The sequence below is a fragment of the Brassica napus genome, chromosome C9, assembly GCF_020379485.1.
Source record: "Brassica napus cultivar Da-Ae chromosome C9, Da-Ae, whole genome shotgun sequence".
Lineage (NCBI taxonomy): Eukaryota > Viridiplantae > Streptophyta > Magnoliopsida > Brassicales > Brassicaceae > Brassica > Brassica napus.
In genome coordinates this window covers 1,632,357-1,659,973 of record NC_063452.1, presented here as the reverse complement: position 1 = coordinate 1,659,973, position 27,617 = coordinate 1,632,357, and the positions used below count along the sequence as shown (strand labels likewise).

General features: G+C 34.5%; 4 protein-coding genes, 1 long non-coding RNA gene and 1 pseudogene across 5 annotated transcripts; 2 read left to right on the top strand and 4 right to left on the bottom strand.

The window, feature by feature from the left end:
• Positions 1-5,142: 5,142 nt before the first annotated feature.
• Positions 5,143-6,490, bottom strand: LOC106435135. The gene is made up of 3 exons (XR_001286906.3): positions 6,233-6,490; positions 5,827-5,925; positions 5,143-5,485 (listed from the first exon to the last, which is right to left on the bottom strand). It is a non-coding gene; the product is annotated as an uncharacterized LOC106435135 (long non-coding RNA).
• A 915-nt stretch (positions 6,491-7,405) lies between these two features.
• LOC106435122 lies at positions 7,406-7,840 on the bottom strand. Its single transcript, XM_013875976.1, has one exon. The coding sequence runs from the start codon at positions 7,838-7,840 to the stop codon at positions 7,406-7,408; it is 435 nt and encodes a 144-aa protein (XP_013731430.1).
• Positions 7,841-16,325: 8,485 nt separating this feature from the next.
• LOC106435143 (xyloglucan endotransglucosylase/hydrolase protein 9) lies at positions 16,326-17,789 on the top strand. Its single transcript, XM_013875993.3, has 4 exons — positions 16,326-16,716; positions 16,793-16,893; positions 16,984-17,177; positions 17,260-17,789. Exons 1-4 carry the CDS (start codon positions 16,548-16,550, stop codon positions 17,666-17,668), a joined length of 873 nt encoding a protein of 290 aa, XP_013731447.1. The 5' UTR covers positions 16,326-16,547; the 3' UTR covers positions 17,669-17,789.
• A 1,509-nt stretch (positions 17,790-19,298) lies between these two features.
• On the bottom strand, positions 19,299-23,083 carry LOC106435125 (annotated as a pseudogene).
• A 673-nt stretch (positions 23,084-23,756) lies between these two features.
• On the top strand, positions 23,757-25,306 carry LOC106435126 (centrosome-associated protein CEP250-like). Its single transcript, XM_022709932.2, has 2 exons — positions 23,757-24,058; positions 24,498-25,306. The coding sequence occupies exons 1-2, from the start codon at positions 23,944-23,946 to the stop codon at positions 25,304-25,306; spliced, it is 924 nt and encodes a 307-aa protein (XP_022565653.1). The 5' UTR covers positions 23,757-23,943.
• On the bottom strand, positions 25,269-27,301 carry LOC106435120 (putative hydrolase C777.06c). The gene is made up of 9 exons (XM_013875974.3): positions 26,960-27,301; positions 26,615-26,756; positions 26,396-26,523; positions 26,185-26,326; positions 25,986-26,091; positions 25,819-25,883; positions 25,712-25,747; positions 25,521-25,630; positions 25,269-25,436 (listed from the first exon to the last, which is right to left on the bottom strand). The coding sequence occupies exons 1-9, from the start codon at positions 27,145-27,147 to the stop codon at positions 25,379-25,381; spliced, it is 975 nt and encodes a 324-aa protein (XP_013731428.1). The 5' UTR covers positions 27,148-27,301; the 3' UTR covers positions 25,269-25,378.
• Between the last annotated feature and the right edge of the window lie 316 nt (positions 27,302-27,617).

Below are 27,617 nucleotides of genomic sequence, written 5' to 3'. Positions count from 1 at the left end.
ATCCTCCAAAAGCTTCCTAAATAAGTCCCTTCTCTTCCTTCCTGCTCACTACCTCTTTTTTTCCTTTGACTATCGGTCTCCTCTCCTCCGAAATCTTTTTACCAAAATATGTAGTCGATTTCTGGTATTTATCTAGAAATTCGACAAAATGACCCAAATCTTTATTTACAATAAAACATGCTGTCATCTACAAACAGGCCGGCCCTGAGATTTAGGGGGCTCTAGGCGGTTTTTAAAAAATTCCAGCTAAAAAATTTTTTTGGTAAATTTGGGGGCCTAAAAAAAAAATTTTTAGAGTTTTTTTCTATGTAATTTTTTCCAAAATTTTTGGGGGCCTAAAGCCAATGTTTCGTTAGGCTTTGCCCAGGACCGGCCCTGTCTACAAAGAAAATATGAGAAACAACAGGAGCCTTCCTAGCAATCTTGAGACCTGATATCTTCCCATCAGCTTATGCAAAGATGATATACAAATATGGGGAAAAAGAGTCACCTTGTCTAAACTCTCTTGTCGGACGATATAACCAGATCCGTAGACCATTCCTCTCCACTTTCCAGTCAAGATTATCGCAGCTGTAAAAGATTTTCTCGAGAAAGTTATATTTTCGGCCGGCTACGAAGATGGCGTTGGTAGACATCAAAGATCGGCTAGGCATTGCCTTTGAGAAGCTGCGCATCGCAACCGTCGTATACGAGACAAACCTGAAGAACTTCAAGAATGAGATCGCACACGCTCTTTATGACGCCAACATTCCTGATTCGCTCGTGATTGAGATTGAGGATAACGTGCAGAAGGCTATTGAATCCTGTGATACGTCTGGGACGTGAGTACGATTAGATTAGATTGTACATCGTCTAGACCCCAGAAGGCGTGAAAAGATTGTGATGTTTATCGGCCTACAAGGTCAGTCATTAGTGTATTTGTTTCTTGTTTTGAGAAAACTATGTATTACTGACGTTCCCGTTCGAGTGCAGGTATTGGAAAGAGCTACAAGTGTGCCAGATATGCTCGTTATCAAAAGGAAATAGGATTCAAGTCGGCTATAGTATGCGGTGATACTTTTGCGTCAGATGCTTGCGAGTTTCTAAAGAAGGCGGTTGGCAAAAAAAGATGTAACTTAAATCAATAGAATATGCTTATAACATCTCTATAGTATGTTTTTCTCATCGTTATAGTTTGCTGATCCAGCAACACGACTGATCCTGCCAAACTTGCTAGCGAGGGGATTGAAAAATTGAAGAAACTTGACTGTGACTTTATAGCAGTTGATACAAGTGGCAAGCAATTCCACTCTATTTGTAGAGATGCAGGGACTAGCCAATACGTTGGTATGTTCTCGTGCTCTCTTTTTATTCTTGTCCGCAGGGCCGGGCCTGAGAATTACCGGCCCAGAAGCAAAATATTTTTTTGGCCCCTTACTTTTTAAAAAAAACATGAAAAACACTGAAAAGTGTAAAGAGGAGGTTCGAACCCGGCCCCCATTAGATAATATAATGAATCATTTCCGCTAGACCAAAGACCACCTTATGTATCTTTTGGCCCCTAAAATTAATAATTATAGTCCGGCCTTAAAGCAGATGTTTTACCTGCCTCTATTCAGGCCCGGCCCTGCTTGTCCGCTAACATGGTCTTTGTGGTATTACATAAACCAGATCGTGTAATATTTGTGCATTTGGACAAGCTCGTGCATTCAGGGAAAGCTTCCCTACTGGGCTTGCTTTTATTACCAAGATAACCACCAACGCAAAGTCCCTTGGTACTCTCACCACGTAAGCACTACAAAGCTATATTGATTACAAGTTCTTTTAGTGAAACATCTTGTGACAACAAGTGCTTGTTGATCTATTACTTAACTGCTATTCGGTCTCCAGTGTTGCTGCAACACAGTGTCCGATGATATTCTCTACAAAAGGAGATAAATGTGCAGAGTTCAAAGAACTCGAACCAGATTTGTTTGCCAGGCTGCTCATACGTAGGCGAATTATATCTATGTTAGTCTTCCTTCTATGCTTGGTATCTTATGATTGGGCTATACCATTTTGCAGCTAAGGAAGAACATAAGACTCCTGAGTTTGCATATACATTTAGGAGAATGCATAGCTATTTCAAGAAAGTATGCCGACATGAGCCACATGTAGCATTTTCTTTTGTTTTGTTACTGAGACTGTGACCTTCTCTCAAATTCTAGGTTTTGCGCGGTCCTAAGCTACTGGTAGACATCCCAACGATGAAGCTGTACATCCATATAATGGACAGCATGACAAGTGAAGGTAAAACAATTTTTGGTCAATTTTATTATTTGTGTTCTTTCTTTGATTTTGACTGGCCACTGATATGATATTCTTTTGTGATGGTCAGAGCTTGACACATCAAGTGTCACCTCTGAGCGGTTGATACAAATTTCAATGCAGGCTGAAGTGACCATGGTTCAAGCGAGAAAGATGATGACAACTTACAAAAGAATGGCCACGGCTTGGATGAAGTTGGAAGACGTGTTACGCAAGCTGTCGTAAGATTTGATGTGGGGCAATGGTTAAAGAACTTGGAGGTTTCTTGTGAATGTTATTTTCTAACTGTTAGACACATTTTGTTATTGGATTTTCACTGGTCTTAAATGTACCCACATAGTAGTAACAATCATCCTACCCCGCCCAATTGACACGTCAATACTAGTAACAATCGGTCAAGTCTCAGTTGACCCGTTAAAAATAGTAACATTCGATAAAGGCCCACCTGATGAGTCCATAATAGTAACATTTTATCACGGCAAGGCCCAACAGACCCTTGAATGATAGCATAAGCCCTAATTGAGCTGTGGATAATTTTATTAGAACCAATTAAAGATTACTGGTTTAGGGTAATATGGTATAAGATAAAAGTTTTGCATTTAGGGGTTTACATCTTGGGTTCATAATTTATGGTTTAAAGTTTAAAGTTTTAGGTTTGTGGTGTTTAAGGTTTAAGGTTTATTGCTTACAGATTTGGGTATATAATGTTTAGGGTTTAAACATTACGGATTCTAATAATGTAGTTGAAAATTTCAATAACAAATAATTAAAAGTAATGTATTGGTTTAACCAGTGGTTCATGTTAATGAGACATATATAAGAGCGTGTTGTTTCTCTTTTGTTATATGTTTTCTTTTTAATTTTGTTGTAAATTTTCTTTTTTACTTTTTCGTTATAAGTTTCTTTTTTCTGGTTTGTTAGATAAATAACTTTCCTTTTTTTTTATCAACGAATTTTATTTTTTTATTTGCAGTTTTACTGAATAAAGTTAAATACTTTTCCGGTGATAAGCTGTCTTTTTACTTTTTAGTGAGAGCCTAGGCAACAAGGCAGTTGGTAGCTTTGTTTGAATTCTATTGTTCAAAAAATAACAAAAAACCGAAACTTTTATTGATTGATGAGCTATTTTTCAAAAAAAAAAAACTTTTATTGATTGATCAAACAATTTTTTTATTGATACTAGTTTTAATTGTATTGCTTTGTTGACGAGTTAGTCTGATTTTAGCTCAATTCCAAACCGACTCCAACCGAACTTTAAAAGTTACTGTCAAACCAAACAAACAAAAATTAAATTCCTGAACAAAACCGAACTGGATTTTCAGAATTCCCCCGGACTCAAATGAGCTTCCATGTTCTTATCTTGTGCGTTGCTGTAGTTTTTGCTTGCAGTGACGGATCCCTTTATCTCTATTGAACTGTGAGGCAAGCATCCGATATAGGAGTGACGGTTGCATGAACAAACATCAAATGGTGACACCTTAGAATCATAAGGCATATCATTGTATGAACATGGTGCTCTGAAGATTGAACGTTGCTTCAAAAGTCTCATAGAAAGTTTTAAGATTTCGGCGATAGTGAGATGTCCTTATGCTTTAGATCAATGTAGGGAGAGAAATGAGAACCCAAGAAAGAAAATCATGAGAAGAGATTAGGTTTTGAAGCTTTATAAGAAAATGGCAGAGGAGAAGAAGAGAAAAAGTAAGATTTTGTAATCGTTCGTGAAGAAGAATCTATAATCTGAAAGGCATGGACAGATTCGTATTATATGTAGCTTTGAAGAATGTAAGCCATAACTCACTAATTATAACCTTCATCACCAATCTTACGAACCTTAAACCTCGCATTACTAGTGTAGTTCAAACGAGTTAGTATATTTATTATTTAGTTATGTTTTGTTATTGTAAATAATTTACTTTGGTTTAGTGATCACTGATCACTGCTTGATTTGTATTAAAGTGGGGGTTCGAGTTTCCATAAGATATGGACTTTTTAATACTGACTAGTTTTTTTTCACTGATCAAACTACATATAATTAATTAACTGTACTAATTTTTGTTATGATTAATATATATTTAAATATCTTTAAAAAATCAAATAGCTTATTTAAATTTAATCGTATTTAACACAGTTAAGTTATTTATATTGTATTTAGCACGACAAAAATTGTTAATTGTTTGGATAGTTTTAGAACTTAAAAACACCGTAAATGCGAGTGAAGAAGCCGGATTCTGATCACGATCACACGCCCACTCGTTAATCATTGCGGAATCGATTTTGTCTTAACGCTAAGGCGGTGCTAAATGTGTCGAATCCGTTTTTTTGTGTGGTTGGAGCTAAACCACGTCACTTTTTCTCAGATGTGCAAACGTGACCACTACTTACGTGTGTATTGCGGATGCCTATCATGCACGCCACAAGACCACCTCCATTGGTTAGAAACCCTTTAGGGTTCTAATGAATAAATTAATTATTAATATTGTGATTTGATTAGTTTAGAACCCTTTTGGTCTAATTAATTTTTGGAGCGTCCAATGGGAAAACCTCGTTGAGGTTCTTAATTTTTTTATTTTTTTTTAAGTTTGAAAGATTAGATATCATAACATTAAAGAAAAGCATACATAAAAATTGAAATAGAAATGACATAAAAGCATATTAAAAATACAAATACAAATCGTAAACGAGAAAAAACCGATTAGTTGAAATCTTGATTTGTTCTAAACTTTTGCCATATATTCTCAACCAAATCATTTTTCAATTGTCGATGAGAAGAAAACCAAAAAAAATTGAGAAAAACAAAGGAGAAATTATTCTTTTACACTCGTTTATAAAGAAATGGTAAGGCAAAATCAAGACAAATGGTAAGGAAAAAACAAAATAGAAATTGTTCTTTTACACTCGTTTATAAAGAGAGAAATGGAAATGTTTATAAAGAGAGAGATGACAACCTTTAGAAAGAGAGAAATGGCAATGTTTATAAATACAACTTGTTATTTTACACTCGTTTATAAAGAGAAAGCGTGAGCATGTTTATGAAAACAACTTGCAAGTTTACGTTTGTCTTCTTCTTCTTCACATGGAAACACAAAACCGAGACCAACGTACCAACAAGTATTTTTTTTTGTCTTCTTCTGTCACATGTCGTGCTTTCATCTAAGACCATATTACACTCTACTGTCTTCTTATGTAACATTGGGTCCACCTGCAGAAGAAAGAAGATACCATAAGCAAGCGAGTCAAGAAGATACAATATGCAAGTGTGAGAAGAAGCTAACAATGAACTAAACCGTATACTCTGAGACACAAAGACAGGGAACAAGCAATTTCTGTCTGAGTCATTTCAAGCCAACATGAACTAAACCGTATACTCTAAAGAGACAAACGAAACTAGAGGAAACAAACAAACTAAAGCCAACATTATATTGAAACTCAAACAAACTACAGCCATCCTTATCATACGACCAGCACACAGAAGACAATGCATTGAAACACAAACAAACTACACCCATCCTTATCATACAGAGTCTAGAAGAAACAAATTACCTTCTAGTGTCGCTCTGAGTAGTACCACAAGTGTTGGGAGGATAGAAACGTCTCCACGAGAACCTTTGTCTCCACGGATACACCTTCTCGAGATCATTCCTGAAACCACAACACAAAAAAAAAAGAAACGTACAAATTAGTTAAAGGAGAAGAGAATCTCGACAGAGAAAGTGCCTAATCAAATTAATAAACACTGATCAAGAACAAATGTTTGATTAATCGATTTTATACCCAATTAGTGGAGAACAAAACCATAAACAAACTCAGCTACTAAGCAATACCCAACGATTGATGATGCATGCAAAAACAATACAAGTCTAAACACTGATTTACAACAAACACAGCTTCTAAGCAATACCCTAAACGAAATCAGTCAAAAAAAAAGGTGAGATCTTTCTTCGCTTACATGGTCGAAGGAGAAATGTTTACAGAGACCCGATATGCTTCTCTGTCTCTATCTTTCCTTCTTTTTTTGAGGCTTCTCAGTGAAACAAAAAAGAATCGTCTTTCAACCCTGAAAGAGAAGATGAAGTGATCGATCGAGGATCGCCTTTGTAATATCAATCATAACCCCGACGAAGATTGAGAGCAGGATCGCCAGAGCAGAATCGAGAGAGAGATCGAGATGGAGGAGGAAGAGAAAGAATGATTTTCGGTCCAATACCCCGACAAAGAGAGAGAGCCATTAATGAGATGTCCAGTAGAAACGTGCCACGTACCGGTTCTTACCAATTCTAAAACGCCTTCATTTAACATCGGTTCTTCTTCTTTTTATCCTTTTTGATTTATTTTTTTACACATTTTCTTTAAAACCCGTGTTTAGAGTCACCGATGGAGGTGCTCTAAGAGCCCAAAATTAAGATGTGGGCTCCACATAAATGTTCAAAAACGAAAGTCGCCAGATAAGGATCGAAATTGGGAGAGTTTCTGCACTGTTTGCGGGCTCTACCAACACGTGGCGGTCTGCAATTGGTTTACTTTTTTTTTAAGGACAAAAAAAGTCATTTAAAGATCGCATAAGGATCGCAAAGATCGCATAAGGATCGCATACCGTTAATCATGCTCTAATGACACTAATTACTTCAACTTATATTAAATGTGTCTGTATCGTGTTTATCAGCTTATGTCTACAGCAACCATTGTCTAAGAGCACCATTATCGGTTAAATCTTTTTTGGGTTTCTAATTTTTTTTTATTTGGTTGGTTTTAAAAAAAAAAATTAAAAGTGAACCAATCGCGGACTGTCACGTATCGGTGGAGCCCGTAAACAGTTGGAAAAACCCACCACGATCGTTTCTTCATTCACGACTTTTGCAACCGGTTATTACCACTTTAGTGGGTCCCAAGCCATTAAAAACTCCCTTATATCCTGGGTTAACGGTGCTCTTATAAAATCCATAGAACTCTCTGGAAAGTTATGAACTTTTATGGAGGGTTTTCAACGTGCAAAAGACAAACACATGATCTGTTTTTTTTTTTTTTTGGACAAACAAACACATGATCTGTTAAAGTTTGTTTTCTTCCAACATTTTTTGTTTGTTTTTTTTTTGAAACACAACTTATATTAATGTTTACCAACTTAGTTAGGTGCAGCCATAAAGGCCTCTACCCCAACGAGACAAGTTTTTGCTACATTATCAGCAGCCTTGTTTTTCCCTCTTGAGATCCAAACGAAAGAGATTACGTCAAAAGAAAAGCCAAGATCAAGAACATCCGAGATAATTCCATAAATTTCAGGGGGTGAGAAGCCTGTGTTGATGGATGTGATGAGCTGAGCTGAATCAGACTTGCACACAATCCTCTTTATCCCTAACTCCTTGCATTTGAGTAGCGCTTCTCTCATTGCTAGCGCTTCTGCACACAAAGCAGAGCCGATCGTACCTTCTGATTTCGAGAATTGCGAGGCACCCGACGGGTTAGTAATAATCCAACCTAATCCCGCCATCTGAGTGGAAGCTTTCCAAGCTGCATCAGTATAGACTGTGGTGCAATTAGAGGGCAGAGGAGGTACCATCAGAGTCTTCTTAGCTGCATCAGTATACACTGTGGTACAACTTTTTTGTTTGTTTGTGTTGACATTTGATGACAACATTGAAAGCAAATTAACTACCACATATATATTACAAAAAGGATGGTGTCATTGCCGTTCCACATATAATAAACTCTGTATCAAAACCGCGGTTTTGCGGTTTTTGATTTAAGGCTATGCGGCAATACAGCGGAAATGTAGCTCGGCAGATGATGTTTGGCGTAAGACATTTCGGGAAAGGAAGTGAAGATGAATCAGGACCAGGGCTGGAAGAGATTGAACATGTCGAATCTATGTTTACGGTTTTAACCCATCTTTACGCCTTTGCATTGTCAGATTATGTTTCGTGGCTAAGGTACTTGGATTTGGAAGGCCATGAGAAAATCGTGAGTGCTGCAATGAGGAATGTAAGTAAGTATAAAGATCCTTTTGTCGATGGAAGACTCAAGCTATGGCGTACTGGTAAGAAGACAGAGCCTCAAGATTTTCTCGACATGTTTATATTGGCGAAAGACACTGATGAAGCCGACTTTGTCGGACGAAGAGATCAAAGCACAAATGACGGTATATACATCCATTCCTATTTAGTGAAGGGTTTTTGATTTGGTACATAACCAATAATTTCTAATCTAAACTCCCATATTCTTTACTGGTCCACCAATCTCACGATAGCCCAATCTTATATATTAAAACAGAAGTCACAATCTTGATTAATGTGTGATTGTTTTAAAAATGGACCTAATAGACATATTCCTAGAAAGTCATTTTACATTTAATCTCTAATCTTATCATTTAAATTTTGGGCCTACCAGAAACTTTTATTGGGCTATCAATAATTAGATTTAAACAATAGATGATCCATTGGATTTATAGATAGTATAAATTAAATATATATAATTTAATATTGTAATACTATACCTTCATATGTTAAATATTTAAATATTTTTCGATGTTAACTTTTAAAATTATAAAGATTTTTTTAAATAACAAAAATCATATTATCTAACAATGATTAATCTTTACTACCTTAAACCAATGAAAACAAATTTTAAACTATATAGTTTATTTTAAAAATTAAACAAAAACTAAATTTTTAATTATTTACTCGATAATATAAATCTATGAAGCGAAAAGTTTAATTTTTTAAAAATTTTCTAAATTTGTGAAATGTTACAATATCTTTGAATATGACAATAAAACAATATTTTACTAATCTTTATATATATAGTTACGATTTTAATAATGAAATAATAATTTGAAAATATATATATAGAAGAAGATACAAATGCATGAGAAAGTTTGAAACAATCTATTCAATGAATAAAATATACCGTAAACTTACTATGTTTTAAAAATTGATAGACACATATATATTATAATATATACCAATTTAGAATTGAAAACAAAATATTTATATAAAAATAAATAAAAACAAAAACCCGCGCAGTTGCGCGGATCGAGATCTAGTATTTTATTATATTTGTAGTTGGTCCCCAATCATAAATCATCTTTCTCCAAAGTAGAGCACTTCCATCATGTTTTATTATATTTTGCAATTTCTTCAGCCACAAGGAAATTTGCTATTGATGTTTTCATTAGTTCTCACAGATCCCCCAATATATTAAATAATAAGTCACTTTAGTGATTTCTGGTGGCGTGTCGCTCATAGGTGAAGTTTCAAAAATTTGTTATAATTTGATTGGTCGATTGTTCTTAATTTTTATTTATTTTATTTAGATCTAAAACTTTAAGGTAAGTCTAATCATTTAACATCACTTGCCATATAATCTAAAGAATATTACAAATAACAATTTATGGAAACTAATTCTCGAATTTATAGAAAGATTAATAATGTTTTATTTATTACTTTTAATATTTATAAACTATAGAATATAATGAACGGAATTTTATATAAGATAATTGTAATAGTTTTATACTCTACTTGATGAATTGTATTCGAATATAATTATATAATAACTATATATTACAAAATCCAAACATGTTTTATTAATATTATTTTAAAATTATTTATCGTTGTTTAAAGAATAAATTTATCATAATTTTAAAATAATTTATAAAATGTTATAAATTATTTATAAAAATATAAACCTACTATATATTGATTGAGAAGTCACATAAGTGATTTTTTATTACGTGTTGATCATAAATGAACTCTTCAAAGATGAGCCGTATGTAACTTTGAGATCCTCAAGCAATGTGAGTTTCACAACCAGATCTATAGTCTGTTTATAAGATAGCACATTGCAAGTTTAAGGCTTCTCAGATTACATTAGTTGCGTGCAACAGTTGGAAACATGATATAATCTTTAGAGAAGAACAATAAGATGCAAAATATCTTTTCCAAGCAATTCCCAATAACCTGAAAACAAAACATTTACACTTGCCAGAATCCAATCAATGTTCTTAATACTCAATCCTATTAGTTAAAAACACCTGATTATCAAAACCAATTGATTCAACAATTGACTGCTGACTTGCAATGCAAGCATTCCCAAGTACGAATAACTCAAAGTTTCACAAGTGCATTCATCAGAAGAGATCAAGTAAAGAAAAGCATCATCACATTGTTCAAACGAGAGTTAAAAGTAGGAAACTAAGAGATGAAAAAAGTAGGAAACTAAGAGAAAAGAGGAAACAGTCCATAAGGTTTGACAAGACAAGCAAAAAAATACATGTCCTCTGCATTGTTCAGTATCTTAGTACAACCAATCCCAATATAAGTCGCTGGGACCTGATAAATCCTCCATGTTAAATCCATACAGGCGACCAGCGGTTGAGTCACCGGGGCGTTTTCAAATCTTTGATCCTCTCAGAACATCTCTTCTCCAGATCCCCTTCAAGTCTTACGTTGAAACACTTGCGTAAGTCAAGGTGTTCCAGGTGAGGACAGCCATCAAGTATGGCGGTCAAGCCCGTGTTGGTAAGTATGTTCCCAAAGAGCTGGATGTGGCGTAGTTCCGGCATGCTTTCAGCAATCCCTGGAGCTTCTTCGTCATTACAATCATGTAAACTTTCCTTATCAGGCACAGCTTTTGATGAGTCCTTATTGTCTCTCGTCTTCAAATATTTTCTTGGGCTGGCCTCTTGGAATACAATCATGTAAACTTTTCTTATCAGTGTTATCAAGATCAATAAAGTAAATCTTTATTTATTTTAGCTAAACACTAATGACTTTCCTAAAATTGAGGAAGCTATAAGAAAGAGCCTGTGAATTACCTTGTTCGGAAACTTGTATTAATCCAAATGAGTGGATTATTGCGTTAGTTTGGAAACCAGGAAGCTGTTAGATGCTTGTACTAATCCAAAAAAGTGGATTTACTTAATTACTTAATTATGGTTATTATTTTCATTGAGCTATTTTGTTGGTTTTGTGTTTAGAATCCTTGAAAGGGTAAAAGCACCGTTATTGGATGGTTTCTCTATCTAATTCTCTAACAAATATTATATTAATATTTAAATATAATTACTTTTATATTATTAAATTTAAATGATAAAATGAAATTCTACCAATTAGTAACTATGAGTTTGAACTTTTTTAGTTAACAAAATTTGTTGACGAAATAAACAAAATCATACTATAACAAAAGAAATATAACAAAATTTGGGCAACTGAATAATAATGAAACTATTGATCATGCACCAACACCCTCCTCTTCTTCAAACGACAGGCCAAATGCACGTCTTCTATTCTTTGATATAAGTTTCACTGTATATCTAGTCTTGAAAGCATGAGAAATCTTGATTAAAATCAAGTTGTTTGATTCCAGCATATGTTCTTCTGTTAGTTGACTTGATTCTATCTTAGTTAAGTTTGATTGATAGGTTTTACAAATGGTGCTTTGTGACAAATATCAAGAGGCAGAAATCATCACATATTTGTTCAGTGATGAAAAAGACAAAGAAGCTGATAGAGAACTGAAGAAATCTAATGATGCTTATAAAGATGCTAACACTAAATTGGTATTGGTCAATTCTAGCCAACAAGCTTATGATATTGAACATGAAATGAAGCTGAATGAGTTTGCTCTGGATATTGCGATGGACTCTCTCATTTCTATGATGGATGAGTTAGGTTTAACTACTCTTGAATGAGACGAGAAGGTAGCGGCTGCAGCAGAAGATGATAACACTCAAGAACTTCCGGTTTAGTATAAATGATTATTATTAGTAAAAATGATTATAAAATCCTAGAGTAGATAGAAAGGCCATTCGATAATGGTGCTCTTAACCTTTCAAGGATTCTAAACACAAAATTAACAAAAGAGCTCAATAAAGGTAATAACCATAATTAAGTAATTAGAAAATTTAGTAAAACTTGGTATGAATAAAATAGTATAACTATGTATAACTATAACCGTACAACATGTATAAATTGGTAAAACTATATTAATATAACCTAGCATAACTTGGTATTAGTTGAACCGTAACGCTGTAAAAATTGGTATAACTATATTGGTAAGACTGTTAACTAAATATAAATTTACTGGTAAAATTGTGTAACTTAGTATAACTATATTGGTAAAACAATATAACTAGATAAAACTTTCATGGTTAAACTGTATAACTTCGTTTAATTTGATTGTTATCATTTTATTTTTACAAGAAATGATGAATTATTTTTCCACAAAATACACTTTAATTATGAAGGATATTATTTACAGACTGGAAATGGTTATGAATGGATTCCAAGTGAATGTTGCTTGTACACTATATCGTTTAAGACATTATCAATGGAGGAGATCACTTACTCAGGGTAATGGATAAGATATGGGTCAAAAATATGTGTACAAAGAGGCTGGATTTAAGTTACATTTTATTGGTAGTGAAACTTAAGAAGCAATTAAAGAATCATTACAACAACTCGTGGTGACTGATCAGCTGAAAATGTTTTTATTCACGATGGAGACGATGTGAGTGTTGGTTTGGATAATATGAAGAGAATGGATAACCTGTGGGTAGTACTACTATTTTTGTTGAGCATCCACATGTTGTAGAAGAAATTCGACGTGTAATGGAATGGAAAGATGATTTTAGTGAGATCGGTCAAGAATTTACAAGTAAAGAAGATATCTATATTATTAAAAGAGAAATACCTATTTGAAAATGTTCTTACTTCATTAATTAAATTCCCTTTTTTTCTTGTTTTTTCCAGTTGCATTTATGAAATATCCTAAAACGAATAAAATTGCCTAATTTATTACTTGTCTTTTCAGTTACATTAATGAAATATGCTTAAATAAATTTAAACTTCCTATTTCATTGTTTGTCTTTTTCAGTTACCTTAACGAAATATCCTTAAATAAATTTGGACATAATGTCATTTAATCAACCAAAAAAACTCATGAGTTATCCTTACGTGCATAATTTTAATAATAGAAATTTTTAAAAATGTGCATCATTAAAATGATACCTAAAACATACATCACTAATATATAACATGCATCAATAAAACTAGAATTTGACTCACACAATTGTACGGATATTATTTTCAGTTGATTAAATTTAAAAATAATTATTATTCAAAAAATATTTAAGAATGACTATGTTTTTAAAAATTATATCTATATTATTAAAAGAGAAGTACCTATTTGAAAATGTTCTTACTTCATTAATTAAACTCCTTTTTTTTTGTTTTTTTCAGTTGCATTTATGAAATATCCTAAAACGAATAAAATTGTCTAATTTATTACTTGTCTTTTCAGTTACATTAATGAAATATGCTTAAATGAATTTAAACTTCCTATTTCATTGTTTGTCCTTTTCAGTTATCTTAATGAAATATCCTTAAATAAATTTGGACATAATGTCATTTAATCAACCAAAAAAACTCATGAGTTATCCTTACGTGCATAATTTTAATAATAGAGATTTTTAAAAACGTGCATCATTAAAATGATACCTAAAACATACATCACTAATATATAACATGCATCAATAAAACTAGAATTTGACTCACACAATTGTACGGATATTATTTTCAGTTGATTAAATTTAAAAATAATTATTATTCAAAAAATATTTAAGAATGACTATGTTTTTAAAAATTATATGGTATTATTTGCTCATAACTCATTTGTCATTTGATAAATTGTTAGAAAGAAAATTTTAGCATAATATAACTCAGTTGTCATTTGCTAAATTTATGGTTTTTATTTATATTTTTTATTATTTAATTATAATATTTTCATTTTATATTTGAAAGATAAATGAATTTTCTTTCAAACAATATTCTTGTAAATGTATTTTTTTTTTAAATAATCAATTAAAATTTTTATTATCATTGAATATCATTCTTTTGACATAATTTGAGTTTTCGTTTACATCAAAACTTATCATATTTTAGGATAATTTTAATTTAAAATGTAATTTTCATATTTTTCAAAAAAATTCTAAAAATATTTTTTAAATATTTTGTTATAATTGTTAAAAAAATATTGAGTTTCATTTCAAATAAAAAGGTAAAGATATTAAAAATATTCTAATTAAAATATGTAAAATTTAACATAGTTTTCAGGAAATGGTCAAAATAAAAAAAATTACACATAAAATATCATGATTTTTGTTAACTGAGCGGATCATTATTTATATGATATCGCGCACGAAAGAAAAATTTCTGTTTTTAAAATTATCTAATTAACTCTACACTCATTTTTTTATATTTTTATATGATATCACACATTCGTAAAAAAATAGATAGTTTAAGATGAAAAAAAATTTACTTAATGAATATAATACGAACGAATATTACAAATACATCTTTTAATAAAATAAATAATTAAAAACTGAAAATTCATATCCGCGCTGGTCAGAGCATCACAACGTAACTGTTTTGGTATTATTATTTTGAATTTTGATATGAGTCGATATGTGGTCAAAGGATCGGCTTTTCTCCTTAACAATTAGAGAATAGAAATAACTTAACGATCTCAATACTATCTTGTAAGAGTTCGGTTCAAACACCAAACTCGCCTCTTGTTTGTAACCTTTTTTTACTTTAATTTATTTCTAATACATACGAGACAAATTCTTTTGTGGTTAATTAATTGTGGGTATTACCTCTTTTGTTAATTGTGAGTACTGTGAAGAGTGAGAAAGGAAACGTGACTTGAAAAGGCATTCATTTACTTTTACGTCACCTCATCATGAGTTACAGACAGGAAGATGTACTGTAGTAATTAGTACCATTGGTGATCATAATGATGGTGAAAAGTATTAAACTTTACATACCTAGTGACATAGTTAAAAACGCATGAGTCTGACTGAGATAAGAGCCGTTGGCTCATATTAAACAAGCTTCTCGGTTCACTTACGCACGCGCGTGATTACGTAAAACCGTAAAAAGCCACTTGCTCGGCAAATGTTCACGAGACAGAACAAAACACAGTGTAATAACATCGAATCTGATGATTAGAGTTTTTTTTCGTCAATCCAGGGGTTTCCCACTTACGTGGATTATTCTCTTGGGCCCGGTTAGACAGCGGTCCACTTTATTCAGGAGGGCTTTTATCTGGGCTGAGGACAAAGCCCAACACCCAGTACCGCTTTTGGTGACAAGAATCAGCAGTTCCCCGCCTGGCGTCGAACTCGAAAACATGACAATTGACCCCCAAGATCCTTACCAAACGTGTTACCTCATCCCGTCAGAATCTGATGATTAGAGTTATATATTAATATCGTTTTAAACATTTCGGATTAGGAATACGTCAGTGTCTCGTTTTGTCTGGATTCAAGAAACGCCCGTGATTTTCATTTGACAATCTCAATGGAGTCCAAAAACGCTGTCGTTTTCCCTGTCTCTAGTGGCGACAAAGAAGGACAACAACTTAGTCCCCGGATGTACACACACACATACATAAATGTTGCTATTCCAGTTACACCCAACTTGACAATGTTTTAATTTACCAAAGCAAGCTCAAGATATTTTTATTTTTTTTTCAAATTCATCAAAAACGACGTCACATCTGCCATATCCATCTAATCCATGTCTGCAACACCAAAAAAATTGAATTCCCCCATAAAGTTGGGAGAGAGAGAGAGACCAAAACACTGTGAAACCCAATCAATATCTTTCTTTGATGCATGAATAAAGATTTTAAAATTTAGAGCTTTCTGACTCCTTCCTCCCAGAGAGAGCCAAATGTACAGCTGGATCCAATCCAATGAGCTGTAAAATGGTCCTTTCTTCTTTTTATTTTTCTTCATTATTACACTCAGAATCATTCGTTTCTCTCTCTAAAAAAGCAATAAAAGTCTCTGTGTTTCTACTGAGAGAGAGTGGGTTTTTTTAGACAGAGAAGCATAAATTCTTGTCCTCTGTGTAGTACAAAGTGGAGCCACACTGAGTGATGCCCTCACAGCAACGGCTACATTTCCCCATCTCTCCCTCTCTCTCTCTATCTTTTATCTCTTCTCTGAATTGATTTGAGTGAAAAAAAAAAATTCATCTTTATAAAGATGGTGTTTTTTTTGTCTACTTGCAAATGTCCTGAATCACACGTCGAATCCAACGTGGCACCTCTCTCCATTGTATGCCAGCTCACTCACACTCTCTCCTCTTGGCTTTATAAACCCACTCCTCTCTCGTTTGTCTCCTCCACCGAGTCAAGTGTTTGAGACTGTTGAGTGAGTTCTGATATAAAGAGAGAGAGAGAGAGAGGATTAAGAAAACAAAATGGTGGGCATGGGTTGGTTCATGTGTATGATGATGATGGTGTGTGTGGTTTCTTGTGGTGAAGCTGCTCCTGGAGCTAAGTTCGAGGAACTCTACCGCTCTAGCTGGGCTATGGATCACTGTGTCAACGATGGAGAAGTCACAAAACTCAAGCTTGACAACTCCTCTGGTACGTTATCTCTAACCAACCCCTTTTCTCTCTGTTTTGCATGCTCTGTTTCTTAATGTTTAATTGACTGTTTCAGGAGCTGGGTTCGAGTCGAGAAGCAAGTACCTGTTCGGTAAAGTCTCTATCCAGATTAAGCTCGTCGAGGGTGACTCAGCAGGAACCGTCACTGCTTTCTACGTACGTAACCAAAAAAAAAAAAAAAAACCTTCTCTTTGCTCTGTTTTTTGAAATCTCAAACTCACCCCTGTTTCCTCTGTTTTCTTACAGATGTCTTCAGAAGGCTCGAACCACAACGAGTTTGACTTCGAGTTCTTAGGCAACACGACCGGCGAGCCTTACATAGTCCAGACAAACGTCTACGTGAACGGAGTTGGAAACAGAGAGCAAAGACTCAACCTTTGGTTCGATCCCACCACTGAGTTCCACACTTACTCTATCCTCTGGAGTAAACGCAGCGTTGTGTAAGTCTTCTTTATTACCAAAGTCTTTCTCTTCTTTTTTTGTTTAGACCATTTTAATGATTTTTTTTTTTTTTAATTACAGGTTTATGGTAGATGAGACTCCTATTCGTGTCCACAAGAATCTTGAAGACAAAGGCATCCCATTTGCTAAAGACCAAGCGATGGGAGTGTACAGTTCGATCTGGAACGCTGATGATTGGGCAACACAAGGAGGTCTTGTGAAAACGGATTGGAGTCACGCGCCTTTCATTGCTTCTTACAAAGATTTCAAGATTGATGCTTGCGAGGTTCCGACAACGGCTGATCTAAGCAAGTGTAGTGGGGAAGAGCAGAGATTCTGGTGGGATGAGCCGACTGTGTCTGAGCTGAGTCTTCATCAGAATCATCAGCTTATTTGGGTTAGAGCTAACCATATGATTTATGATTATTGTTTTGATGCGGCGAGGTTTCCTGTTACTCCTCTTGAGTGCCAGCACCATCGTCATTTGTAGTCTAAGGGACAATGTTTGTGTCTTAACTTTAGTCAACAAGTTGTTGTGATGAAAGAGAACATGTTGTGGCTCTTTGATGATTCTGTTTTTTATATATAAATAATCAATTATCTTTTGATTTTGTTGAATTTGTAATAAACATAATCTCATATCACCAATCTTGACACTGAAGTCACTACCAAAGACTACTTCAACTTCCCTTGTTGGATTGTAACATTTCAAAATGTAGGGAGCTTTGAAGCTTAAATTATGAGAAATCTCTGCAGCTTGATAGCTTAGAAGTTTCTGGTTATTAGCTTCAGAGACCTAAGGTCTGAGAGCTTCTTCCACTTATATTCAGAGGAGAGTAGATCACTTAAACAAGTTGGTTTTTCTGAGAAAAGCTTTCATTGAAGTGCCTTTGCTTGATCAAGATCTCAATTCTCAGACACTCTCTTGTCTGATCTCTTTAATTCCTATAAACTACAAATGGGAAACCAATCCTTAGAGGTATATATATATACACTTACACATGCATCTCTTTTTCTTCTCAGCTATCTCTTTGCTTCCCTTATTAATGTTGTGACAGATTTTGTCAAGCAAGAAGGATAAGTAAAGAATCATCTTCTACCGTTTCACAATATGAGATTCTTGGAACTGCAAACACGTTTGGACAAAACACGATGTTCAAGCACCAGAGGATGGTTCTTCACACGTAACAAAATTGTCAGTGCTGGAAGCTGCTCATGAAAATGATATTAGACCTCGAAGGCACAGAGAGACTTCTCTCTTTCCATTTTTTTTTTGTCTAATGCTTCTTCTCATTACTAAGCATTGTTTCTAATGTTTTTACTTTAATCTTGTGAGGCTTCTCTAGTGTGTTCAACGTGTCATGTGATCGTGATGGTGCAAGAGCACATGCCCTCCACTATTGATAATAACAGATCATCATCATCCTCTGCTTTCCCTGAAACAATGACTGCTGATTAAAAAAGAGTATCTGGAATTTGAATTTACAGATTAAAGAGTACTAAAACAAACTTGAAGAACCAACCGATGAGGAGGTGAATGATATGCTTGATCTTGCTTTTGGACTCACAGAAGCGTAAACTTTCTCTCTTATCTCTTAAACCAAAAGAAAAGATCTGTATCTCATGTTCCTAGACACAAAAAAAATGTAACAGATCACGACTGGGATGCCAAGTCATTGCAAGACCAGAGCTTGATGGTGTGCTTTTGGCCATTCCTTCAGCCACAAGCAACTTTCCGGTTGATGGATTTGTTCCATAACCTCATTAGTTTTTTTCAGAGATTCTCTGATCGTTAACGCTACCATATAATAGAACCTGGAGCAGTATAGGACCATAGAGATGATTAATGTCTCTTTAAGAATTTTTATGGTTGAGAGAGTATTATTGCAAGATCTTTGTGGTTCTTTATTGTCTGTTTTTTTTTTTTTTAATAGAGGAACAAGCTTCTTTTCAATGTTGCAGAATAAACTCAAACAATCGCATTCTTGAGTTATAAATTATAATAATAAAAAAAAGAGTTTCGCAAATAAAAGACACATGTCTATAACGCGAAAAGAACCTCAAAAAACAAATTAAAACAGTTGAGAAATAATGAAAAGACCTCACCAGCGAACACGAACTTAGATTTGAATGAAACCGAATATATCAATATCATACTGATCGTCGCCATAATGGTCGCTGGTAGCTGGGAAGTAATGGTCTTCAGGGTAATAATGTTCAAATGAACCCGAATCATAAAAAAGTACATCATATGGATAATCATGAGTCGAGTCATCAGGACGTCTCACAACTTTGATCCTCTCTGAACATCGCTTCTCCAGATCTCCAACAAAGTTAACGTTGAGACACAAACGTAAATCAAGATGTTCCAGGTTAGGACAATTATCAAGAATGGCGTTTAAACCAATGTCTGATAACATGTTTCCAAAAAGCGGTAGGTTGCAAAGTCCAGGCATTGTTTCACCGATTGCTAGAGCATCATCTTCACTCACGTACCGAGGACGCCTGTAACACCGGCGGTTTAGCTTTAGACATCTCCAATGTATTTTGCTATTTTGACCTCTAAAATAGAGAAACTCTAAGATATGCTCTAATGTATTCCTCTAAAATATCAATCTCTAAATGTAGAGTAAAAAATAGAAGAATGTTATTTCTTCCTCTATAAATAGAGAAAAAAATAGAGATATCTATTATAGAAGAATAAATAGAGGTGGGTTGGATCTATTTCACCACTAAATACTATTATAGAGTTTAAAATAGCAATTGAGTTGGAGATACTCTCAGACTCTTCAGTTTAGGACAAGACTGACCAACAACTTTCAGAGACTCAGCTAAAAGTGTGCAGTATGAGACTTCAAGTTCTTCAAGCAATGGAAGCTTCACAAGTGCTTTGGTAAGTCCCTCGTTTGTTAATACATGTATTAATTTGTATTTTTTAAATATATATTTTTTAAAAATGCTATTTATGGAAAGTAATCATTTTGTAGAAAAATATTGTAGATTTGATATTTTGATTTAGAAATTAGGATAACAATAGTTTTTGTTGATATATGGACATCCTTTTAGAATTTTTAATCAAAAAGTTGTATTCTAAAAATGATATTTTTTAAAGCTATTTATGGAAATTATCATTTTTATGAAGAAATATTGTAGATTTGAGTTTGTGATTTAGAAATTTGGATGATAAGAGTTTTTGTTAATAGATGAACATCTTTTTAGAATTTTTAATCAAAAAGTTGTATTTAAATTTTTTTTTTTAAATGCTATTTATGGAACATATCTCCTATTAGTGCGGTGAAGAGACAATTTTTAATCAGAAGGATACTCTTGCAATTTGACAGTCACACAAATTCTTGTGTTCATGATCGTTTTCTGATCGAATCCCGGACGGGTTCATGTCACTGATACCTGTAAGTATTTAATCATTCTGAATATTGTTATTTTTTATGATTGATAATTTGATAATATTTATCTTTCTACAGACTAAGAGATTGAAGCTGTTGTGTCAGCGAGTTTCAGATCTTAAAAGAGTCATCAACAAAGGTTTATTGTCCGATATAATTATGGTTGACTTTGAAAGAGATAAGGCACTATCTCTTTTGATGCAATCCATCAAAGTAGAGAAATCAGATCCTTCAATCATAATGAAAAGTTCAAGAAAAGTAGATTTTCCTTTCTATTCATTCTATATTTGTATCATTATTAACTCTTGTCTTACATGTTTAGGTGGTTGAATGGTATAAATGACAATTGCAAAGTTCGAAAGCAAGTATCCAACTCCTAGGAGATTGCACTTATTTTTCCCAAGTGCGTTTCAAATCTTTGATCCTCTCAGAACATCTCTTCTCCAGATCCCCTTCAAGTCTTACGTTGAAACAATTGCGTAAGTCAAGGTGTTCTTGGTGAGGATAGCCATCAAGTATGGCGGTCAAGCCCGTGTTGGTAAGTATGTTCCCAAAGAGCTGGAGGTGGCGTAGTTCCGGCATGCTTTCAGCAATCCCTAGAGCTTCTTCGTCATAAAACTTGGGGTCAGGTTCGGAGTTTAGCCTCAATGTCTTCAGGTTCGGACAATACTGTCCTACAATTATCAGAGACTCTCCAGACAGTGAGCCGTATGTAACCTCGAGGTATTCAAGCAACGGCAGCTTCCTCACTGCTTCTACAAATACCTCGTCTGCTATTGGGTAGAAAACATTATGAGTCTAAGGCTTTTCAGACGACTTGACCTGCAAGTAATTAAACCAGACACCAAGCTTTAAAAAATCTTAAAAGAGATTTTTAAAGCTTGGTTCTGTTCTATCTGGTATGAAATTTAAACAGAACCAAACTTTAAAAAATCTCTTTTTGAACGATTCTAACTGGCGAAAGGCTTTATTTCATTAATATTGCAGGATAAATTCACAAACTTTTCTTAAAAGGATCATAATCATTATCATAATCATCGTAATCATACTCAGAATAGTCACTGTTACTTTCATGATAATAATCAGCATAAGGATCTTCATATGTGTCCATATGGTTCACAGCCTCCTCATATGGGTAACCAAGAATAGAGTCAAAAGGTCGTCTCAAAACTTTGACCCTCTCAGAACAAAGCTTCTTCAGATCTCCAAAAAGGTAAACGTTGAGACACAGACGTAGATCGAGATGTTCCAGATCAGGACAGTTATCAAGAATGGCGCTTAAACCAGCGTCTGTTAATTTGTTTCCGAAAAGCTGGAGGTGTCTAAGTCTGGACATCGTTTCAGCGATTGCAAGAGCATCATCGTCGCTCTCGTACGGAAAACGGTTTACTCCCTCGCGGTTTAGCTTCAGTGTCTTCAGATTAGGACAAGACTGGCCTACAACTTTCAGAGACTCAGCTGAGAGTGAGCAGTATGAGACCTCGAGGTCTTCAAGCAATGGAAGCTTCGCAATTGCTTCAGTAAGTCCTTCAGATGTTACCGTAGAACACATAGCAAGTCTAAGGCTTCTCAGGTTACTTGATCTGCAAGTAATTGGGTGTAACAATTTAAAAGACCGAAGCAAAATAAAAGATTCAGAACGACGAAATGCAAAACATATTAACAAAAGAAATTTTCCTAGCAACAAGTGACCTCTGCTATAATCAGAGGTTTTGACACAGAGGGAGAGATAAACCTGTCGGCGATGTAGTTGAGAAGAGAATCAGTACCGATATAACAAATGTCAATCTCAACCAAACCTCCCTGACTACGATCGACTGCGTGGCTAAGATCGCATGTCAATCTTCCGCCACATGGCAGGGTCTTTACAGACGCCACGCCACGATGTACACACTTTCTGAGCGTTTTCCAATATATCGATCGAGCTGAGCCTCCGCAGGATGGATGACGTTAGTTCAGACGGAAGCTCCGCCCAGTTTATGCACTCTCCGTCTTCTTTCATCACCGGAGTCAAAGACGGCGGAGTAGGAAACGGCCACAAGGATGATGAAGAAGCCATTTTTCGTCTGATGATCAAACAGTCTCAAGTCAATCTATTTAAATAAAAAGGGAGTGAAGTAAGTTTCAAGTCTCAAGACTTCTCGTCGACATCACCATCACTTAATGACCATTTTCTCTGAATGGTCAAACTGCCTCGAGTCCATTAAATAAGTACGTGAAGCAGTTTCAACTTTCAAGACTTTTCGTTTATATCACTCAAAAAGACAATATTATTAATGGTATTACGTATCTACATCATAATTGAAGGCAAAGTAACGTTAGGGCTTGGCTGCCTATTAACTTAAAAAAATCAAGATATCATAATTCTAATACACACATGGAGTACGGACAGTGGAAATTAGTCATAGAAGAGGACAAAGACGTTCACTAAAACTGCTTATGGACTTACCATGAAAGAGTGCATGAACGAATTTATTACCCAGAGCCCCTCCACTCGAATTATCAATACAGCCTATCATTGCATTGTTCAAAGTGATCAGACCGTGCATTGTCAGTCCTAAAACTTTAGAGGTACAAAATTTTATTATTATTTTTTAACAATTTTAAGGATTATATACCTTGTGCATAAAAAAAGATTATATACCGTATTTATATTAAACTTAAAAATTCCGAGAGCCAAAACCAATGTTTTACAGAGATATGCATAGACCTACATTACCATTTACCACCAAGTATTCTTATCTTCAGGTTTTCAGATTAATTCTCATGACACCATAATACAACGCTCCCGACGCTTACTCGGTCTGTGAATTTCATCTTATATCGGGACATTATTTTTGGAAATCAATTTTTCTGATTTTTAAATTAGCATATACTTTTTTTTTATCTTTTGATCTCATTCGCAAATATACTTTTCTAAAGTTTTTTTTGGAACAATTGATCAAAAATATAAATATGCTGTCGTAATATAGTATGTAGCAATTTCATTTTTTAAACATTTCACTACAGCCATTATATATAAGAAATCTTAATTCAAATATTACAAATAAATTACCAATCACCACAATCTGTGACAAGTATTAGAGGCCCGATAATCCAATAAACTGTTAGGGGTAGTTGCCGTTCGATGTTTTTTAATAGAAAAATGGAAAATAGAGCGTGAAATGAGGTAAATCAGGTAAAATTAGTTGGAGAAAAGCCGAGCCAAAAGGATCAGATAAGACAAGATGATTCTCCACTAATCACGCCATACAACATTGCAACAACCATAATCTTTATTGTCCAAATCTCCAACATGTTCCTTTGTCCATTAGTTCTTGTCTGATTGCTCTCTCCAGACGGCGTTTCTAAACGGTGAAACATGAGCCGGCTCCGAGCATTTTCTTCGCCGGATTTAGTTCCTTCTGATTCTGGATCTGTTACCTCCCCAACAAGAACCACTGAACATCAATCTCATGAAACTTCTGGTTTAGAAGGTAACATCAATCATATAACATTTTATATATTAATCTTAGAGTTCTTTCTCTTGTAACATTTTTACCAAAAAAAGAGAGTTATTTTTCTTGATTTTCTTCTCAAAATTGATTAAACACGTTAACAAAGACCGCTTGAAGACCTGATTTCTACAGTTTCCCCCAATATTATAAAAATCGCAGCGCTTAGGGTATGCATAGACAACAAATAATGGGTTATAAGTTGTAACCAAAACGATTTCTCTTAACAAAAACTATTAATTTCTATAAAATGTCTTCCCGGCGGGTAATCCGTTTAAACATCTCTATTACCGACTAGTGATTTTTTTTAACACTGGTTTTTGCTTTTCTGTTTTTGGCCAAGAAAAACAAAAAAAAAATTAAAACGTTGACTTGCGTGACAAGAAATTTGTTAAATGTGTTTCTTTGCGTGTGTGTGAAGGCATCTCTACGAATGTTAAGCTACTTCTCAAACTCGTTCAAGACCACAACGAAGCGAACACAAAGCAACGCGATGAATGGAAGGCACAGAGAGTCAACACAATGATGGCGATTCTCGACGATTTAAAGACACGGATCCTGAAAGCTCAGCAACAATCATCATCCTCAGGGAAAAAAGAGCTTAGAAGATGCAACACAGAACTGAAACCTAGGCAAGATCCCAACAGGAGTCCCACAAAGCCACCTTTAAACGATCCTGACGATGTTCAGAAGCTGAGAAAAGAGCTAAGCGCGAGCATGGCTGCAAGAAAGAGTCTTCAGATGATGTGTTCCAGTTTAGGCAAGGAGAAAGAGATAATGGCTATCGAGCTTTCGAGGAAAGCTTACGAGTTGGCCGAGATGGAGGAGCTTATAAGCGATCTCAAGGCTCAGAACGAGAAGCTACTTAAGAAAGTTCAGAACTGCGCGGTGGAGCACAAGAAAGAAGATGGTGATGGAGGAGGAGGAGGAGACAAAGACATGCCTCTTCAGGGAAGAAACAAAGAGTTGTCTGAACAGCTTCTCAAGTCTATTGATGGATACAGATCTCTTAAAAGGAGATACAAAGAAGTTCAAGAAGAAAATGGAATCATGAGGCAAGTTCTAAAGGATTCAGCAGAAGAAGTGAATGCTGGGGCTCAGAGACTAATGGAACTGCATGAGAAGGTCACAAGAGAAGATGAAGTGGATCTTGAGAAGGAGATTTCAGAACTAGAGAAGTTGTTTCAAGAGATTGGTCTTAAAATTTCTAACCATTCCCAAATAAAGTAAATAAACAGAGATTTTTTTATTTCTGTATCAATATTCAGATTTAACAAGAATCATGAAACTAGTCTCTCCATTTCATAAGTTTATTGGAAGCCTTAATCCGTCATGAGCAAGCTGCACATGGATTCCTTCCCTAGAAAAATGTACATAGTCCATTAGCTTTTCAGCTATGTGGAATTACAAAAATGATACAACACTTTTTTTTTTCATTGCGTACCTTAGAGACCATTCGGCAAGCATCTCATTGTATTCATGGTGATCAAAATCGTGTGTCATACCAGTTAAAAGCGCTCTCTTTGGACAAAGCCTCTTTATTATCTCAAGAGCCTAAAGAAGAATAGTAAAACTTATCTTAAAAAAAAAAAAAAGCTCAGAATAGTAAATCATTATTTGACAAATGAAACTGACCTCAGGAAAACAAATGTGTGTAGGTTGTAGTCCTCTCTATTGTCAAAAGAGATGGTCAGAAAATAAGAAGTTTCCATGAACAAAAAAAAATGTAGCAAAAAAGTTACCTTAAATGGAATATTTGTATCAAGGATAAGAAGATCTAACTGTCCAGCTCCCTCTTTGGATATAGCTGCATAGTCAAAGATTCATAACAAGATCAATCATAGACACAGTGCTAATTACTTGTGAGAGTCCCAAATGATTTAGGTGAAAAAATATTATTAGCTCATACCATACTCAGTACTAGGTGGGATGCGTGATACATCTGATATATAAGCCACTTTACTTTTATGACCAAAGAAGAAACCTAAAGCAACGTAATCCTCTCCATGCATAACCTAAAAGCAAAACATAAAGGCTAGGATCAAGATCTCATGTAAGAAAGAATCATACACCTTTTTTTTTATTTATTACTCAAAAAGAAGTTTAACTGGAAGAGGAGTGAAAGATAAGCCAGAGGCAATGAATGGTTTGTCACAGTTCACTTCTATGATTCTCCAGTCAAGCTGTGAGACCCGTCTAGGTACTTGTTTAGCCTTCTTTTCAACTAAATAAGGAAACCTCGTAGAAATGCTGCACAAATGTCTCATCAGAGAACACTTACTAAAAAAGGAAAGAAAAAAACAGAAGTTTTATTTTTACCTTTCCATTGTGAACTGAGATAGAAAGACAGGAAGTGGATTGGTGTCAGTGGCTGAACCACGTGGTTGAAAAGATCGAATATCATCGAGGCCATGAATTGCGTCTGCGTGCTCATGAGTTAGAATGATCTACAAAATGTAATACAATATATCATTAATCAGTAAAAGTTAGGTTTCAATCTTTTAGACAAAAGATGTAAGAACAGAAGAAGGGCTTAACGGAATCAATTCGAGGAATCTTGTAGAAGGTAAACCAACGAAGGACTTGTTCTCTGAAACTCTTGCCAACATCAATGATTATGTAATAATGTCTACCATTTTCTTCCTCGCAGCAATAATCAATCAGAAGCGATGTATTGCATCTGCCAAAAGTATCAAGATTCAAGAATGGAGCAAAATGGATTTTGTTAGAGACATCAACTGAACAGACAAGATCCATCAAGAAGAAAGTACAAGAGCCTTCGAACAGAGAGATCAAAAGATGTCAACTTTTCCGACCAATGTCAAAAGGGTCTTTACGGACAACAACAAGATTTATCTGATGTCGGAAAGAGACAAGATTTACCTGTAATTAGGGTTAAGGTGAGGTAGTAAAGAGAGGGACTGAGAGCAGACATGGCAAGGAGGATCTGACGGCTGGAGTAAGCATCGGAACTCAGGAACTGCGCCGGAGCAGCCTGTTCCGAGGAAGATGAGGGCCGTTCGATCTTCATCGTTCTTCTCCATCCTCGAGAGTCTTGATCTGCTGGTCATAGCCACAGTTGACTTAAAAGCCAACGGCTATATGTTTGTTTATTTTATTAGTTGAGAATTTGAGATCGCTGAGACAGGAAGAATGATACAAAGAAACAAGGGAGTTGGCTTTTTTCCTTTTGTTCTTCTATATATTTAAATTAGAAATACTAAAAGTATAAATCTATATGCTCAATCAATGGTAGTTTAACGTATTTAATATTAGCATAAATCATTTTAGTTCTAAAACTAATTATTAGTAAGACTGACATAATACTCTATCGTTTTCATTTTAATCGTAATTTTAGATTTATGCATACATATTAAAACATCATTTAATTTTGCATATTTTCAAAATAAAAATATTACATATACATCTCATCATATTTTAATCAATAAAAATAAATTAGTAAATATTGTTAATAAATATTACTTTGGAATTATAAAACAACATTTATTTTAGGGAGCAGTAATTTTGGAACTATTTTCTA

What these genes read in the sequence shown, in the direction of transcription:
- LOC106435143 (XM_013875993.3), top strand. Translation starts at nt 16,548, where the DNA reads ATGGTGGGCATGGGTTGGTTCATGTGTATGATGATGATGGTGTGTGTG. An exon ending in CAAGCTTGACAACTCCTCTG is followed by an intron (nt 16,717 to 16,792) that starts GTACGTTATCTC and finishes TGACTGTTTCAG; the next exon opens with GAGCTGGGTTCGAGTCGAGA. An exon ending in GAACCGTCACTGCTTTCTAC is followed by an intron (nt 16,894 to 16,983) that starts GTACGTAACCAA and finishes GTTTTCTTACAG; the next exon opens with ATGTCTTCAGAAGGCTCGAA.
- LOC106435126 (XM_022709932.2), top strand. Translation starts at nt 23,944, where the DNA reads ATGAGCCGGCTCCGAGCATTTTCTTCGCCGGATTTAGTTCCTTCTGAT. An exon ending in TGAAACTTCTGGTTTAGAAG is followed by an intron (nt 24,059 to 24,497) that starts GTAACATCAATC and finishes GTGTGTGTGAAG; the next exon opens with GCATCTCTACGAATGTTAAG.
- LOC106435122 (XM_013875976.1), bottom strand. Translation starts at nt 7,840, where the DNA reads ATGGTACCTCCTCTGCCCTCTAATTGCACCACAGTCTATACTGATGCA.
- LOC106435120 (XM_013875974.3), bottom strand. Translation starts at nt 27,147, where the DNA reads ATGACCAGCAGATCAAGACTCTCGAGGATGGAGAAGAACGATGAAGAT. An exon ending in CACCTTAACCCTAATTACAG is followed by an intron (nt 26,757 to 26,959) that starts GTAAATCTTGTC and finishes TACTTTTGGCAG; the next exon opens with ATGCAATACATCGCTTCTGA. An exon ending in CTTGCCGAATGGTCTCTAAG is followed by an intron (nt 25,437 to 25,520) that starts GTACGCAATGAA and finishes ACATTTTTCTAG; the next exon opens with GGAAGGAATCCATGTGCAGC.